Source organism: Mytilus edulis, chromosome 12 (genome assembly GCF_963676685.1).
Source record: "Mytilus edulis chromosome 12, xbMytEdul2.2, whole genome shotgun sequence".
Lineage (NCBI taxonomy): Eukaryota > Metazoa > Mollusca > Bivalvia > Mytilida > Mytilidae > Mytilus > Mytilus edulis.
In genome coordinates this window covers 70,505,728-70,522,681 of record NC_092355.1, presented here as the reverse complement: position 1 = coordinate 70,522,681, position 16,954 = coordinate 70,505,728, and the positions used below count along the sequence as shown (strand labels likewise).

Here is a 16,954-nt window from a genome sequence, read left to right as displayed (position 1 = left end):
TAATCAAATATTTTCAAAACAATGTTGACCCCAAAACGTCATACAAAAAAATACTTATATCAAAAGATCATTACATCTGTATATGCAATATACATTTATCTGTTCTATTTTATACATTTTATTGTTTTACTTATCTTGAATTTTAAACCATTGTTGTATCCAGCCTTGATGACATGTACAAGGTGTTCGATTGCACAAATTAAATGCATGGTTTTATTACTTCAAAAGATTCAAATTGTTTGCGTTTGTCTTAAAACAGATGTATTTCGGATTAAAAACAATAGAATTGTATAATCTATTCAATTATTCTTTAGGAAAGATAAGTAAAGCATTTGAAGTGGTTGTTTTATAGCCGTCAGAATTTTGCAAAACGTTGGATTTAGACAAATAAAAGGTATATTAAAGTTACAATAACGTTTTTATTTTGTAAACTCTGAATACTAACCATTAGTTTTTTTTTTGTGGTTTTGTATTGTTTACAATTTTAATGAAGAAATATTTGATTAACACAAGGGAATGAAAATAAAATTGAAAATGATTTAAGCGTCCGAATAGCTATTCTGGAGCTATCTTTATTATGAACGAAAAGCCGAATAATTGATAGGTCAAATATTATAGGAACCGAAACAGTCGAAGAGATCGATCTTAGTTTGTTACCCAGATTGTTTTCTCTAAATCGATTTATGACTTTTGAGCAGCGGTATAATACTGTTGCCTTTATTTGACATTATGGACCAAAGATAATAGCTATAATCATCTAAAGTCAATTCGCCGTTTCAGAATCTAATGCATCAAGGGTAATATTTTCAAAAGTGTAGAATAAAAGTCCTGATTGGTTAAAAATGTCATAAACAATGGAAATTTAACCAATGACGTGACGTTATTTTCATTTTGGGGTACGAACAATGAAATTACCCGTGATTCTTTAGTAAACGGCCAATTTTACCTGATGGTCAAGAGTTGAAATCTTAGTTTCCGAGTAGTTTATAAATTTATAAACGGAAAATTTTAAAAAGGTTTGTAATAATCATACCAACTGAGCTAATCATTCATTCGAGGACTGGTAGTTCACCAGCAACGGTATCGACTTAGTACTGTAAAAAATGTAAAGAACACTGTATAAATTGCATGCGTCAACAGATCTTTTCAAGATTTACCATCATCATATAAAAGAATATTCAAAAGCCAAGAATACAATATAATCATTAACAAACTATTTTTAAATTATATATATATTTTCTTATCCCAGGTATAGATTACCTTAGCCGTATTTGACACAACTTTTTGGAATTTTGGATCCTCAATGCTCTTCAACTTTGTACTTGTTTGGCTTTATATATATTTTGGTTTGAGCGTCACTGATGAGTCTTATGTAGACGAAACGCGCGTCTGGCGTGTTAAATTATAATCCTGGTACCTTTGATAACTATATATATATATATCATGATAATGAACCTTGCTCTCTAGATTACTTCCGTTTCTTTACTTTTTTTGGGTCGGTGTCTCTTTGTCATTCTGTTATTCACATTCTTTGAATTATATTTTTTATTTACAGGGAACGCTTTTTAGAAATATATTGTAAATATAAATACACTAAACACGATGCAAGAAGAACAAATATCACAAGTTAATCTGTCAGGTGAGTTGATTTAAATTTCATTCTCTAATTACCAAATCCACAAAGATTATTGCTAATTTTGAAGTATAATTGATTTAAGCCTTTTTTCTTCAAAAATGTGTACTTATTTATCAAGTTAATTCCTACTGCAATATTTTTTACATTCTGAAAGGGTTATAACTTCCTACGATACTAATCAATCATGATGAATTTCTAAAACAAATAGTTGATCTTGGAGTTAATATCTTGTAAACATGTTCTATGCTGGCAATCTAAAAAAGTAAAAATGATTATTATATACTCCAAAGGTGAAATCACATTGGATACTATGCAAATTGACTACTTAATTCAAATATGTTATCGCTAAGGATAAACCAAAAACATCTATAAATCCTTTATTTCAAATGCCTTATTACTACATAAAGGCAACATTAGTTTAACATTGGTTAAAAGTCATAATTTAATCAAGAGAAAACAAATCCAATCTAAAATAGGAAAACAACTGCCACATTCTTGATTTGGTACAGTACTTTTTAAGAAAAAATAGTGAAAAAGATAGGCAGCAATCCAATAGATACTACAGATAAAAAAGATATATTTATCAATGACATACGACACATCTATACTCACCTGTTGGGTATCGTTAGTTGAGCATAAAAAGCGATCTTTTCTGTAGTACACGTGTTAATTTTCAGTTTTCAAATGGGTTTAATTGCTCGATATTTGTTTTTTTCATTCTTCGAATTTTTGTGAATTGCTGCATATTTTTTTCACATGGTGCCTGTTTTCTTTTGTACTTATAGCTTTATTGACCACTTGAAGTCTAAACTATATTCCAATATTATGACAAAGAAAAGTCTGTCTTGAGTGTACCTCATTAAGTTTTATCACCTAGACCATGTAGAAAATACATTGTTAAGAAGGTCTAATCGAGAGGAAATTCATGTCACTAAATATTGAAATTGGAAACTTGTATTCATTTTGGTACTCGTCAAATCGTTTTTGTTATGCTTTCCGTCATCTAATTTAAAGATTTGACCAGGAACCCTTTTTTATATTCAAAACTTCATACATTACAGAAATTCGGAGAACATTTCAACATCTGGATAAAAATGAGGACAATAAACTGTCAGCTGCAGAGTTTGTTAGAGGCGGGAAAATAATTGGAGTTCAAATGACGAAGGAGGAAGCACAACAAATGATAAACGGAGTAGACACTGATGGTAATATAAAAAGCGGGAAGGGATGGACAAATAATATGTAAAACAACAAAATATACGACAATAGAACAATTATAATAGCATCAAATGTAGATACTCTTTAAGAATGATGAGCTAATTGCAAGGCATGTATATTTTTATTAAGACAGAGAAAACCTTGATCGAAAAGACATACTGTGTTTGTCGTGTTACTCTGTGCAGGTTAAAATATGATGAAAGGTAGAAATTAGTAATGATTTGATCGAAGAAAGCGGTTTTGAGTACGAAACAGTGTTATTTGATATTAATATGAATGTTGATAAAATATATGCAATTGAGATAACTGCCTGAGTTTCGTTCGAGTAAATGGTGTTTAGTCTTTTGATTACTATGTTATGTTGCCTGCTGTTAATCTTATTCGTATTTTGACTTTTACTGTTGCGTTTAATGTGTTTCTAACATTTATGATTTTATTATCTTCGTGTTATTGTTTCGTCGACAGGAAGTGGTTATATAGAATATGACGAATACGAAAAATTAATGAATATACAGTTAAATAAAATGGACAAGCAGACAGCAATGCATCGGAAAAACTTTAAGAAGTATGATAAAGATGGGAGTGGTTTTATTAACTTAGAAGAATTGAAATTAGTTCTCAGTCAGCCAGGGTATGATATGACAGAAACGACAATCGTAGAACATTTCAATAAAGCTGACAAAAATAGTGATGGAAAGATCTCTTTTAATGGTAAGTGTTTAAGATTTTCTACCAATCTTGGCTAAATTGAAATGATTTTCATATCGTTTCATTATAATAAAGATTTCGTAACAATTGTATTGGCGAATAAATCAAAGTTTTAAAAAAAATAGTCTAACGTTCAAAATTTTATCCAGGATACAAGATCAGAAAAAATTCCTGAATCGTGTTTTGCTTCTATGACAAATGCATATGTCTTGTCTCCTTTCCTACATGTAAATCATAACAAATGGAAGTGCTGGTTTATGTCCATCCGTCAATCTAAATTGATAAAGGCTGTCGCACCAGCAGTTTTGTTGTATTTCACGTTAAAATAACATGATTTGTAATAATGTTTATTTCGGACATGTTTTATGTCAGCATTGATCGATATTTTAGAGTGTTAAGATCAAACAAATATAAATATCCCGGACATCAACATTGGAAACCCTCGTTTCAAAAGAGAGTAATTGAATGTATGTCGAAAGTTTACATCAGCACAAAATCAATGATCAAATATTGGTACCAAATTATTTCCCTAAAGAAATGAAATAATATTGAACATCAGCATTAACATGGGTCGCGTACATATATTTCTTCATCCCTTCAAAATATTTTTCCAAACTCGACAACATGACTTCTGTATAGTTTACATTTCTCATCAGATATTGATGAAATACTAGTACATGTCCAAAAAAAATAACAAAAAAATAAAAATAACAAACTCCGAGGAAAATTCTAAACGGAAAGTCCATAGGTAAACTGAAATATCAAAAGCTCAAACACATCAAACGAAAGGATAACAACTGTCATATTCCAGACTTTGTACAGGCATTTTCTTATGTAGAATAGGTTGTGGATAAAACTTGTTTTATAGCTAGCTTAACATTAAACGTACATCAGCATATGAGTTGCATGTGATAGCGATTTAGTAATCCTGTGATTCGTATATCTCAAGATAGTTTATTCTTTTGTTTTTGTTACGGAATCATGCACTGATTCATGTGATGGTATTGATATGTTTTGTATGAAATAATTAATATCATTTGCAGTAACTGTAAATGGTATTAAAAGATAGTTAATGGCTATTGTTGATAACACTGTTTTCTATTTCAGAATTTGTGAAGTATTTTTGCGAAATGTGACCCTTGTTACGTGTGCATCATCATTGAAAAACGAACGAAATGGTACAAAAAACAATACGTTCGTAGAGAGAACAATATAGATATTATTATATTTATAGATAATGATTCAAATGGGACTATTAAGATTTGTTTTCTCGAGAAACAAAAAACCAGAAGTTTATTCAAATGATACTTAAATTTTATGTTGGTCTGGAATTAATATATACTGATTCGGATCCTCGCTTTACTAACTATAATTCAAAACCGAACTTCAGATTTTGCCTTTGGTATTGTTTGTGACTTTGTGTCATATTTTATATTCAGTGTAATGTGAATAAACTCATCCAATATATAATGATTAATATGATGTTGGTTGTGTGCTCTTTCACTAAGCCATTGTAAACATCGTGGGTGAAAAATTGATCGAAGGTAATACTGGAATGTTCATGACTTAGGGGTATGTTTCCCAGTTAGATTCTATGTAAAATAAGTCGCAGGCGCAAATTTTGGATACAAATGACTCAAAGCAAAAACATAAAAATTGCCAAATAAAAGTACGAAGTGGAACAGTTACGAGGATCCAACATTCCAAAAAGCTTGGCCAAATACAGTTAAGGTAAAAAGTAAAATCACAAAAATACTGAATTCCGAGGAAAATTTAATCGGAAAGTCCCTAATCACATGGCATAATCAAATGACAAAACACATCAAACGAATGGACAACAACTGTCATATTCCTGACTTGGTACAGGCATTTTCAAATGTAGAAAATGGTGGATTGAACCTGGTTTTATAGCACTAAACCTCTCAATTCTAAAGCACTCTCATCAAATTCCGTTATATTTACAACGTTGTGTGAACAAAACAGACATTATAAATAAAATAGTCAAAATATGGCTACAGCAGTCATCACTGTGTTACAATTTTAAACAAACAATTTCACAAAAAAGCACACAAACATCTATCAAATTAAAACACATTCATTGCTTCGCGTGTCTGACGTCAGAAAATGTATACGTCACATAAGAAAAATGTATTACTGGGGTATAAAATCATTAGTAATTTGAAAAATAAAAAGTGTGTAAACAGTTGATTTATCAATATGGCCCATGGTATTACATGTCAACCCAGAGGTGCTGACTTCTGGGTTGGCGATATGCTCTGGAATGAAACCTTTAACAGCAGTGGTATTGATCCTATGGTTTAAAAAAAAGATCATAGATACCAGGATTATTTTTTTTTCTGCCAGATGCGTGTTCTTCAACAACTCATCAGGATAATGGTATTTGTTATCAAATAGTTCGTTTCTATGTATGTTGCATTGCCGTTTGTTTTATTTTGCACTTCTTTGTATTGTTGATGTGTTTTCTTCGATTTTAGTTTCTAACCCGGATTTGTTATCTCTCAATCAATTAATGACTTCTGAACAGCGGTAAACTACTGTTATTTTATTTAACCTGGTTTTATGTCTAGCCAAACCTCGTGTTTTGAATTAATAAACATTTTCGGAACCTCAAATTTACAAATAAATGAACATATTGCGATTTTGAGAAAAACAAAACAGCAACAAAAGTGCCGGTCCTATGCCTTGTGTGTTGTTTTTGCTTTGGTTGTATTTATGTGTTGTTTGTATGTTTTGCTGTGTGTGTCATCGTCAAATAAATTATAGCTATATCCATTTTTTTTAATTATTATTTTATAACATAACACCGTTATTTAGATAGCACTACTCGACGGAAATATTGTTTGTCAAGCGAACTATCTATCTGTCCAATATAAAAGTTAAATCCTAGTTTTCGTATCTTGTATATTGTATAGTCCTATACGCGTGTAATTCGAAAAAAAACATGCATCGCCATGTTCGTAATCAACTGTTTATGATCCGTGTGATTCTACTTAAATTAATTAACAATAACAAATCAGTGATCAAGATGGAATCATTATGAAGGGGGGGCAAGGGGTTTAACTGTTATGCCGTTATGGGGCATTTTAATTCTTTGATATCTGTTATTCTGAAAATATATTTACTGTTAGCTGTTATTGTCTTATTCTTTGTTAGCTGTTATAGGACTATTATCTATTTTGTTATCTGTTATTGTGAGAATCTATTTGCTGTTATGTTATACTGTTATTGAAAATTGGAATGTTAGCATTTTGAAAGCCAATCTTCCGTCGAAATTGAAGATTATTGAAAATTGTGATTTGCATAGATAATAGTCTCATTGCCACGCTTACCGCATCTTCTTACAATGTATATCTATTGGGGTCTTTCTACTGGTAATATCGGGTGGCCCTGTATTTGCAGAAGAATTTCAGTAACATACATCACATAAACATATAAAATCAATTGGACCCAGGACCATTCCAGTATATTATCCTTTGTAATAAATTCCATTGTCTGTGAACATGTAGCAGTTTGTACAAATTATAATTCACTTATTACTTGTACAATAACTTATAGTATGGATTTTGTTATAAAAATAAGCATTGGTTCACCCTATAGATTTTTTTATTCAATGACCACATACTAATCTTTATGTTGTACTATTACACCACTGTCCCTGATTAGGTGAGGATTGGACACCAACTAGCATGCTTAAGTTGACGCAGTCACATTCTGTATGTGCCTAGTTCCAAGTCAGGATCCTGGATTCAGTGGTTGTAGTTTGTTACTGTGTTACTAAGTTTCTCGTTCACTATTTTGTGAATAAATTAGGCAGTTAGTATCTCCTTTGAATTGTTTTATATTACTAAGTGGTGTGGGTTTGAATTATGACTTTGCGAATTATACAACATCTTTTTCTTTTAGCATTTATATTATAAGTGCTACTCCCTCTCTTTTCATTTACATGAAAGAGAACCCTGATCACCATATTCTTAAAAGCTTTTTAGCTGCTTCACATGGCGAAAAGTGAAGCTCAGAAACCATTGATGCAAATACAGATGTGTCTTCAGTTTAATTTTTCGACAAATACCCTTTTTAAAATCCTACAGCTTCTCCAATGCTGTACCCAAATTTTCCATATTCTATAATTTCACATAAGATACATGATTGGTGTTTCACTTGGTGTCATCCAAATTTTCACTAGGTCCAATTTCTATTATACTATCAGAATTCTCACATGAGTCAATTTCTATTATCAGAATAACCACAACTGGCATGCAAGTTTCAGTTACAAGTCCTGTCTCCAATGATCTGGGTATTTTTGTATTTTATAAGTAGGTTTTATCATGAGGTCATTAAATAAAAAAAACTATATTGTGCATCAATGTTTTTTTTATTACTTGTAAAGTATATATATTGCTTTTCAGATTTTTTTTTATCTAAAAATCAAATTGATAATAAAGTGTCACTGGCTGCACAATTTTCAAAAATTAAATAAAAAAACCTAGATCATTAAAAATTGACCCCTCAAATGCCCTAGATTAAAAATATCCCTATATCAAAAACAGAAACTAGTAATTTCGTTCAGAAAAATTCAACATCCATACTATAACTTATTGTACAAGTTACGGGAAAAAATCAACCAAGGCAGAACTGCCTCAACGGCCGAAACGTCTTGTTTACACAAATTTTCTAGGTCATGATACCACAAGTTATATACTAAGATCTACGAGTCATCTACTGGATTGGTCCTGGACAGATTTATTTTCATATTTCATTACTGTTATCTGTTATTATCCCTTTTCAATTCCTTGTTATCTGTTTTTTCACCAAATCAATTCACTGTTTTGCTGTTATGGGGACCCCCTTGCCCCCCTCATTATGTTTGTCGAATCTTCGGTACTTAGTAAATGTTTTTTGGCAGATGTCCCTGTGCAGTTTGTGATTGACAACATCTAAACAACAATAAATACTGTCTATATGATTATGCATTAATTGTTCTTTGTTTTAAATGTGCACAGTTAGAATGATTTTTGACACAAATTTATAGATTACAGATTATTAATGTGTATTTCTATTCAACTAAATAAATAAGCAATAAAGAGGTACTAAAATATATTAAACAAACAATGAATTATTATGCAATCAAGATATACTTACAAATACGATGACATATAATACAATCGAGATAGACTTCCTAAATGCATCTTTCCCGGAATCGGCAATGTGTGTTTTTACAGAAAAGGTTTTATAAAATAATTATCTTGAGAATTTTCATGCATTTGACCATTTAACCATTTGAAACCATGCAAGCAGGTGATATTACGAAAGCCAACTTGTCAGGTAAGAATGACTACTGTATACTTTTACGGCAAATGATCAAGGGGATCAAAAACTGGGGGTAGGGGTCCACCTGATGCTTATTTAATCATATCACATATCGATCGATCTGATTCTTAACCAAAGTTTAGGAGAGCTTTTGCGGCAAAATTACTAACACCTTTATACTTTAACATGTCTAATGTATACTAGTAATTTTGCATAACAGTAAATGGGATACTAGAATAGAGTAATGTATGTTAGATGCTGGATATATATTGTTGGAATCCTAATTGCCACTAATTGTTTAAATGCACAACTGCTGTCGTTGAATTGGTACCGTTAATGACATTGTAAATTTCGGGAGATCGCTTAAGTTTGAAAAAACATAGATAAACAAGCTTGAGAATATTAACATTTTGCTATTTACAAAATTTAATGTAAACAAAACCACCTCCCATATATTTTTTTATTAAGTAATTGGACGCTGTATGTTGAAGATATGCATGTAAAGTGATTGTTACAGTGTTCTTGAAACGCGGAATCTTTTACTTGCTTTCAATTCGTATATATAAAAATAGCATCCAATTTTATACTTGCAGATCATTGAAAAAAGTATGTTTACGTCATTTTTTTTGCATTTCTGAATGTCTTAAAGCAAATCTTTTTAAACACTACACTTAGGCAAAAATTTAATTTAACGTCATTTAAAGATGAACGTCAAGATATAATGCAGACTTAAAACAGGTATCATTGATTTCAAGTACGTTGGGATAAAGCGTTCAATTTAACATAGTCACCAAACTGTGAATTGTTTCGTAAAATTGAAAATAATCAAATTCATTTGTCCCGGGGCTTCACAATGTCTATATTATTTTGAGTTTCCCCAATTTTTGTTAGAATTAAAGTTTTAAAATACTTCCTTGTTTTAATGTTTAAGTGTCTAATATTTCAGAAATTCAAACTTCATTTGAATGTCTGCAAAAGAATGTGGATAACAAAGTATCAGTCGAGGAGTGTGTTAGAGGCGGGCAACTTATTGGAATTAAAATGACAATAAAAGAAGCACTAAAATTGATATCACAAATAAACGCTGATGGTAAGATAATATGAAGGAAGGACATATGCATAGTTGTTAGGATGAAAGAAAAACGATGGAAGTTTCATAAATGTTCTAAAAGTTAACAGCTGTGGAAATTATTAAACCAATATATGGAATAAACAATGCTGTTCTACTGTTTATATTGAAAGGGAGGTGGCGCCATCTAACATGTCACATTCTTTATTTGCCTGTCCCAAGTAAATAGCCTGTAGTTAAATGTTTGTCGTTGTTTTTTTATAAATAAGGCCGTAAATTTCTCAATTGAATTTTTCATTTCGGAACCTTATATAGCCGACTGTACGGTATCGGTTTTTTTTATTGTAGAAGGCCGCACGATTACCTATACTCGCTCATATTCACTTTGTTGAATAGTTGTCTCATTGGTTATCATACCACATCTCCTTATTTTCATATTGCTGACAGGATACAGTAATTAAAGGTTATTAATAATAGTATCATAATTTAATGACAGTCCTTTATCAGGTTTGTCTTCAAAAATGAATATTTTGGGAAGATATAAATAGTTTAGTTATGTAAGCTTTTAAATCATTCAACCTAACCTGAATTTATTTTACAAGTACTTTACCTTCTAATGGTAATAGGGGGTTACCCCTCCCAAACAGTTAATTAAATCTACAAAAGCGTTGACTTTTTCTGAGATTGTTACTTCTCCAAACAATCTGTAGTATTGAATTAATATAAATGGATTAAACTTAACTAAGAATGCCCAATCAAAAACATTTGAAAGGCAGGAATGTATTAATACGTAGAAATGATATATACATTATACAATAAACTAAATGCAAATCAATTGTTGTTCGACAGGAAAATATCAAATAAGCATTAAGAAAATATATATACATGTAGATGTGAACCACGTGTCGTATGTATTGAAATTGTTAGCATACATTTTTTGATAAATGAAAATGTTAATTGACTTGGATGGAGAAAAAGAAGATTGATTGATGTTTGTCTAGCGTTTGAACAAGACGTAATTCACATTGACTTTTGAGGCCCCAAACCAGATGCTCAACTTCTGGATTATATTGGCTTGTAGAGAAGCATTTTACAAACCCCTACGCAATTTTACCAGCCATGACTGTAGGACATGTGGTTAGGCGTGACGATTGAGTATTGCACAGAAGTAAAATGTAGAATAACAATATTATAAGTCATTGCTAATTATAAAAAATAAGATGTCGTACGATTGCCAATACGACAACTGTTCACAAGAGACAAAAATGACACAGACATTACCAACTATAGGTCACCGTACGGCCTTCAACAATGAGCAAAGCCCATACCGCATAGTCAACCATAAACGGCCCCGATATGACAATGTAAAACAATTCAAACGAGAAAACTAACGGCCTTATTTGTATAAAAAAATGAACGAAAAACAAATATGTAACAAACGACAACCACTGAATTACAGGCTCCTGACTTTGGACAGGCACATACATAAATAATGTGGCGGGGTTAAACATGTTAGCGGGATCCCAACCCTCCCCCTAACCTGGGTCTTAGTAAGGGATTAGTCAAAAGAAGACAATTTGGAAACAGATAACATGGCAACAATATAAGAATGAACACCTGTGACACAGTTATAAACAATTGATAGATTATAGGTTTGATGGTATTGTTCGATCTACAGACCGCGATATCAGACGACTAACAGGATATCATTATCGATGTATTAAAATTAAAAGGCGAATGGAAATTGGAGGGAAATTGCGTTTGATAGCCCGACATAGGAACAACATGTAGAATCAAACATGTCACGTGTGAAGGACTTGTTTCTTTTTTTATATACCTCACACAATCATGGTCAGCTCTTGCAATATGGTTTTATAAAAGTTAAAAAAGAAAAAGAAATATTATTGGCTTTTCGATTACAAAGGGCATCAATTTGAGATGTAACAGTTACAAACCAAATTGAAATAAAAATATTCCGTAATAAAAACGAAAAAGGTATTCAAAGACAATATAATTCATTGCTAACTATAATCTCTTTAGCTTCATACCTTTTTGATTCAATCGTTACTGATCCAAGACGATATAGATTTCAAAAATTCAAAAATCAGTTTGATGTCTACACAAAATGAAGATAACCCTTTTTCACAATATTTACTCTTTTAACCAAAATTCCAGCGGTATTATATTAAACAAATACATTCTTTGCAGCTGAAAAAATAACAAAACAAAAAATAAAAAGATAGTGCATAATAAAAATTACAAAAATTGTTATCAAAGACAAAAAACATATCGGAATAAATTTACTTCAACTTCGAGCTTTATTTTGTATTTTTAGGCCTTCATCGAGCGCTATTGGTGAGCGCTTCAGGCGTACACAATTTTAAGCCTGTATCTGACTATGATGTGTTTATTTTCATTTTCAGGTAAAGGTTTGATTACATATGAACAGTACCGACAATTAATGAATTCAAAGTTGAAGAAAGTGGAAAAAGAGAAAGCAATGCATCTGGCTAACTTTAGGAAATTCGATAAAGATGGGAACGGTTCTATAAGCTTCGACGAATTAAAAATGGTTCTTGGTCGGTCAGGATATGGTATGACAGAAAAAGCAGTTTTAGAGCATTTCAATAATGCAGACACAGATGGTGACGGGGAAATCTCATTCAATGGTATGGTTTTTATGCCCACTTAGGGGCATTATGTTTTCTGGTCTGTGCGGCCCTTCATCCGTTCGTTCGTCCGTTTGCTCGTCCGTCTGTCCCGCTTTAGGTTAAAGTTTTTGGTCGAGGTAGTTTTTGATGAAGTTGAAGTCCAATCAATTTGAAACTTAGTACATTTGTTTCCTATGATACGATCTTTCTAATTTTAATGCCGAATTAGAGTTTTTATCCCATTTTCACAGTCCACTGAATATAGAAAATGATATTGCGGATGGGGCGTCCGTGTACTATGAACACATTCATGTTTTACTTAACTTAAATGAATAAAATATATTTCTCATATTTCTCATATTTTATTTATTGTGTCTGTTTAGTAAACGCATCAATGTATATATAACGGAATTTGATGAGACTGTCATCAAAGTGAGAGGGTTAGCGCTATAGAACCAGGTTTAATCCACCATTTTCTACATTTGAAAATGTCTGTACCAAGTCAGGAATATGACAGTTCTTGTCCATTCGTTTTAATGCGTTTTGTTATTTGATTTTGCCATGTGATTATGGACTTTCCAAATTGATTTTCCTCTGGGTTCAGTATTTTTGTGATTTTACTTTTTTCTCTAATTCTTAGCCGATTTATCGTTTTCCTTACCTGTTGATTATTTTTATTTAATCAACGTGTGGTTCGTTTGATCTTAGCTATTCATTGGTCGAAATTCGATTATGACTTCAAATTGTCTTGCTTTTCTTCTGAATTTCCTATTGTGACGTCATGAAAAAAGGCGACCATGCCTGATGACGTCACATAACAAGAACACATCTTTTCAGAAGAAGTAATAAGTTTGCCTGCATACTGCATAAAAATAATTAGAGAAACTGATTCTACCACCAAATCTCGTGTAATACGATATTTATCCACTCTCGATAGTTAAATTTTAAATATTTAAAACGCTCGGGCAAACCTCGCGTTTTAACTTTGAAAATTTAACTGTCTCGAGTGGATAAATATCGTATCACACTTGATGCAGTGGTAGAATCTAAATTTCTCCCTCTAGAGATTGTTTTTATACAATGGTCAGCAAAGTGGTAAAAGTGTGAGGTAAATTGTCTCGCGAATGAAACTGGTAGTTTAAGATTCTGTGATTATACTAGTGTCGGATAACTGTTCCATGTTTACCGTTAAGTTTATATGTACACGGGTATGAATAATCCTCGACAGTTTTTCATAGTTCAAAATATTTACCACTCTTTAAAATATTCCGAGGTGTTATACCATCGAATCTTATACTGTAGCATCAGATGGACAATCTATTTACAGTGAAACCTGACTAAACCGAATCCTGCATAAACCGAAAACTTGTCTAAACCAAACATGTTCTTAAGCAAAATCATATCGAATTGTAGGCGTTGTGAACCTGATAAAACTGAACACAATCTAAAGTCCCGAAGAGGTTTGGTTTAAACAGGTTTCACTGTATATCATTAATGACACATTTAATTATAAAAGTCGTGGTTCCTGGTCAGACTGACCTAAATGACGCATTAACTAGAAATAAAAATATGTGGTATGTGTGCCAAGGAGAGAAGTCTCCATTCCAGAAAAGACTCATTTTAGCAAAATGTTTAATTGTCTTCAAATGTGTTCTGTATCTCAGAAGTCTACTTGCAAGAATTTCAAAGAAGTTAAACATGCATCTATCGTATTCAAACCTTGTTGCCTCATCAGTAGTCAGCACTTGACATGAATTTTCATTGATATGGTCATATTTATAAATAAACTGTTTACAAAACTTTTGAGTTTTTGAAATACTGAGGCTTTTCTTCATCAGGAAAAGATTACCTTAGATGTATTCTGCTAGACTTTTAGGATTTTTGGTCCTCAGATCTCTACAACTTTGTACTTTATTTCGCCTTATTAAGTTTTTTGGATTCGAGCGTCACTGGTGAGTCTTTTGTAGACGAAACGCGCGTCTGGCGTAAATACAAAATTTAAACCTGTTATCTATGATGAGTTTATTTATATACTAGTACTTAAATCAATTATTATTCAACTCGGTTATAATTTTGTTTTACTAGCTACATAATTCACACAACCGTTTCACGTACAATACAAAACATTACACCTAAAGACTAGACAGATCATAATCTCACGTCATTAGCATGATTACGCACCGACTCAAAGCAGACATTTTGAAAGTAACCTGGACCCAAATATAGAAAACTTATACAAAACACCATGTTAATGATGAGATAAATGAGATAAAAAGTGTTTGAAATCAAAATGAATAGCCATCATCTTTTTTTCAGGGAAAGGATGTCATATCTCTATTATTGTTGTTGTTAAAATCTTTTCAATTTTTCAGAATTTGTTAAATACTTTTGCGAAATATGATGTCTTTGTATCCATTGGTTGACATAAGACATATTGAGAAGAACCTGTAAATCTGAAGAATTTCATCAATACTAGGACAATAAAGAGACAGCTTATTCTCCACAGTTATTCATTCAAATGGAATACGGTCATTTACCCGTGTGTCAGTGTGGCATCAAATGAAAACATTCAAGTTACTTTCCCGCAATTATGTTTTGATTAACTTTTTTTTGGCACATATTACATGTACAAATGTATGCATAGTCTGATATGAAAAGATTGAACAGAGGATAATGATTTCAAAAAGGTGATGTCGTTGATTTATCTACAGAAGTGTGTTATTTTCTGCCATGTGATTATATGTATCGTTTGTGACATCTAAATGTCATGTCATATATTTTGTCAATTTGTTTATAATGATTTCATAAAAAGCATATTAAATCAATTTAATCTTTTATCTAATATCGGATTTTGGTTATAAAATACCATGATATCTTATCAATATATTCTATTTTATTTACATTTTAAAGGTTTAATTAAGGCGACAATTGTTAACCGCTGTTCGAATCTGCAAATCGATTCGGAACAGACAAACCAAATGGACACACAAAAAATGAAAATCGCGCAAACTTTTGGGTTTAGATAATTATAATGTATCATTAAATGATATGAGCAAATAAGCCCTAATACGGATAAATCAGCATGTACAATACTGAAAACGTTCCACTGTCGGTATAAATCAAGATTTAATATTTCTCTTCGAACAGGGCCAATACAGAAACAAGCGGGAAAAAACCGTATTAACTCAGGGCAAAAACAGGACGTTCACTTTTTGTTTTCAATTTTCTTACGCCATTACTTAACTTTGGAAGTATCGTTATACATAAAAACATTTGTATAATATTTTGTAAATCAAAATCATAAAATAAACAGGTTAAATGATGTGTGAAACGGGAAAAAACAGTGCCAATACAAAAAAAAAAGCGGGGGAAAGCCGTATTGGCCCATGGGCTAATACGGGACGTCCACTTCCGGTTTTTAATTTTCTCATAATCATTTAATTAAAGTGTTATAAACTGGCTGTTTCTGTATTGGCACTGGAATAGATCCTCGGTCAGCTGTATTTGTCCTCAACCCTACGGGTCTCGAGGCCAATACAGCATTCCTTGAATCTATACCAGTGCCAATACAGAAACAGCGAGTTAATAACACTATAGTATTCATGTCAGGTATGTCATTTGCTGACTTTTTATTTATTCTATAAAGGAGTCACAATAATGTTTTGTGTTCGAATGTTTAGAAATAATACTTTGAAATTGAGAATTATAAATGCCACGAAATAAGGCATTTGCACTTCAATTTCGTTGTACTGGTTTGATATATGCAAACTTTTGACACAAAGACTTTAATGTATTGATTATTTGTTTGAGTGATGGTTTAGAAGTGATCGATTGGTTAATTATTGTTTTTTAGTACCAATTTAACTACTACTTTTTTGCTACTTAGTTGCGTTTTAATTGGCGAAGGTAGTCACAATGCCCAGAGAGAACAAGCAACCTTCTGTTGACGACTTCGAACGCCCTACTTTAATCTATTTGGTTATTTTGTTTCACACAGACTTCATGTTAATATCTACACCTGCATATAACATACTTGCTAATTCAAACATTTCATGTCACTGTGTAAATTGTGGAATGGCGAATATTTCGTCATCATTATTTGAATCATTCATCATCGTTGTTTTAAACTCGTTCTAGTCTATATCTAGTGAAACTACAATATCAAGCTCTGAGATATATCACCACAATACCCAGTATAGAAAATATCGTAAAGATGGACACGAGGGTGTATTGGAAGCTGTACGGGATAGCGTCATCAGTGATGACCTGCCATAACTATGTGACACGGAATCATCATATGGAAATGAAGCAACACCTGACTATAAATCTATCATAGTAAATATG

At 31.8% G+C, this 16,954-nt stretch overlaps 2 protein-coding genes across 2 annotated transcripts; both read left to right on the top strand.

Annotated features, from left to right (window-relative positions):
* Nucleotides 1–280: 280 nt before the first annotated feature.
* LOC139498053 (uncharacterized) lies at nt 281–5,044 on the top strand. Its single transcript, XM_071286357.1, has 5 exons — nt 281–394; nt 1,556–1,639; nt 2,698–2,841; nt 3,320–3,565; nt 4,670–5,044. The coding sequence occupies exons 2-5, from the start codon at nt 1,603–1,605 to the stop codon at nt 4,696–4,698; spliced, it is 456 nt and encodes a 151-aa protein (XP_071142458.1). The 5' UTR covers nt 281–394; nt 1,556–1,602; the 3' UTR covers nt 4,699–5,044.
* Nucleotides 5,045–8,686: 3,642 nt separating this feature from the next.
* LOC139498051 (calmodulin-like) lies at nt 8,687–15,447 on the top strand. The gene is made up of 4 exons (XM_071286356.1): nt 8,687–8,905; nt 9,837–9,980; nt 12,383–12,628; nt 14,983–15,447. The coding sequence occupies exons 1-4, from the start codon at nt 8,869–8,871 to the stop codon at nt 15,009–15,011; spliced, it is 456 nt and encodes a 151-aa protein (XP_071142457.1). The 5' UTR covers nt 8,687–8,868; the 3' UTR covers nt 15,012–15,447.
* Nucleotides 15,448–16,954: the final 1,507 nt, after the last annotated feature.

Excerpts from the sequence above, each read along its gene's own strand:
- LOC139498051 (XM_071286356.1), top strand. The coding sequence starts at position 8,869 with ATGCAAGCAGGTGATATTACGAAAGCCAACTTGTCAG. Across the intron at positions 8,906-9,836 it reads TACGAAAGCCAACTTGTCAG|AAATTCAAACTTCATTTGAA; the intron begins GTAAGAATGACT and ends CTAATATTTCAG. Across the intron at positions 9,981-12,382 it reads ATCACAAATAAACGCTGATG|GTAAAGGTTTGATTACATAT; the intron begins GTAAGATAATAT and ends TTTCATTTTCAG.
- LOC139498053 (XM_071286357.1), top strand. The coding sequence starts at position 1,603 with ATGCAAGAAGAACAAATATCACAAGTTAATCTGTCAG. Across the intron at positions 1,640-2,697 it reads ATCACAAGTTAATCTGTCAG|AAATTCGGAGAACATTTCAA; the intron begins GTGAGTTGATTT and ends CATACATTACAG. Across the intron at positions 3,566-4,669 it reads TGGAAAGATCTCTTTTAATG|AATTTGTGAAGTATTTTTGC; the intron begins GTAAGTGTTTAA and ends TTTCTATTTCAG.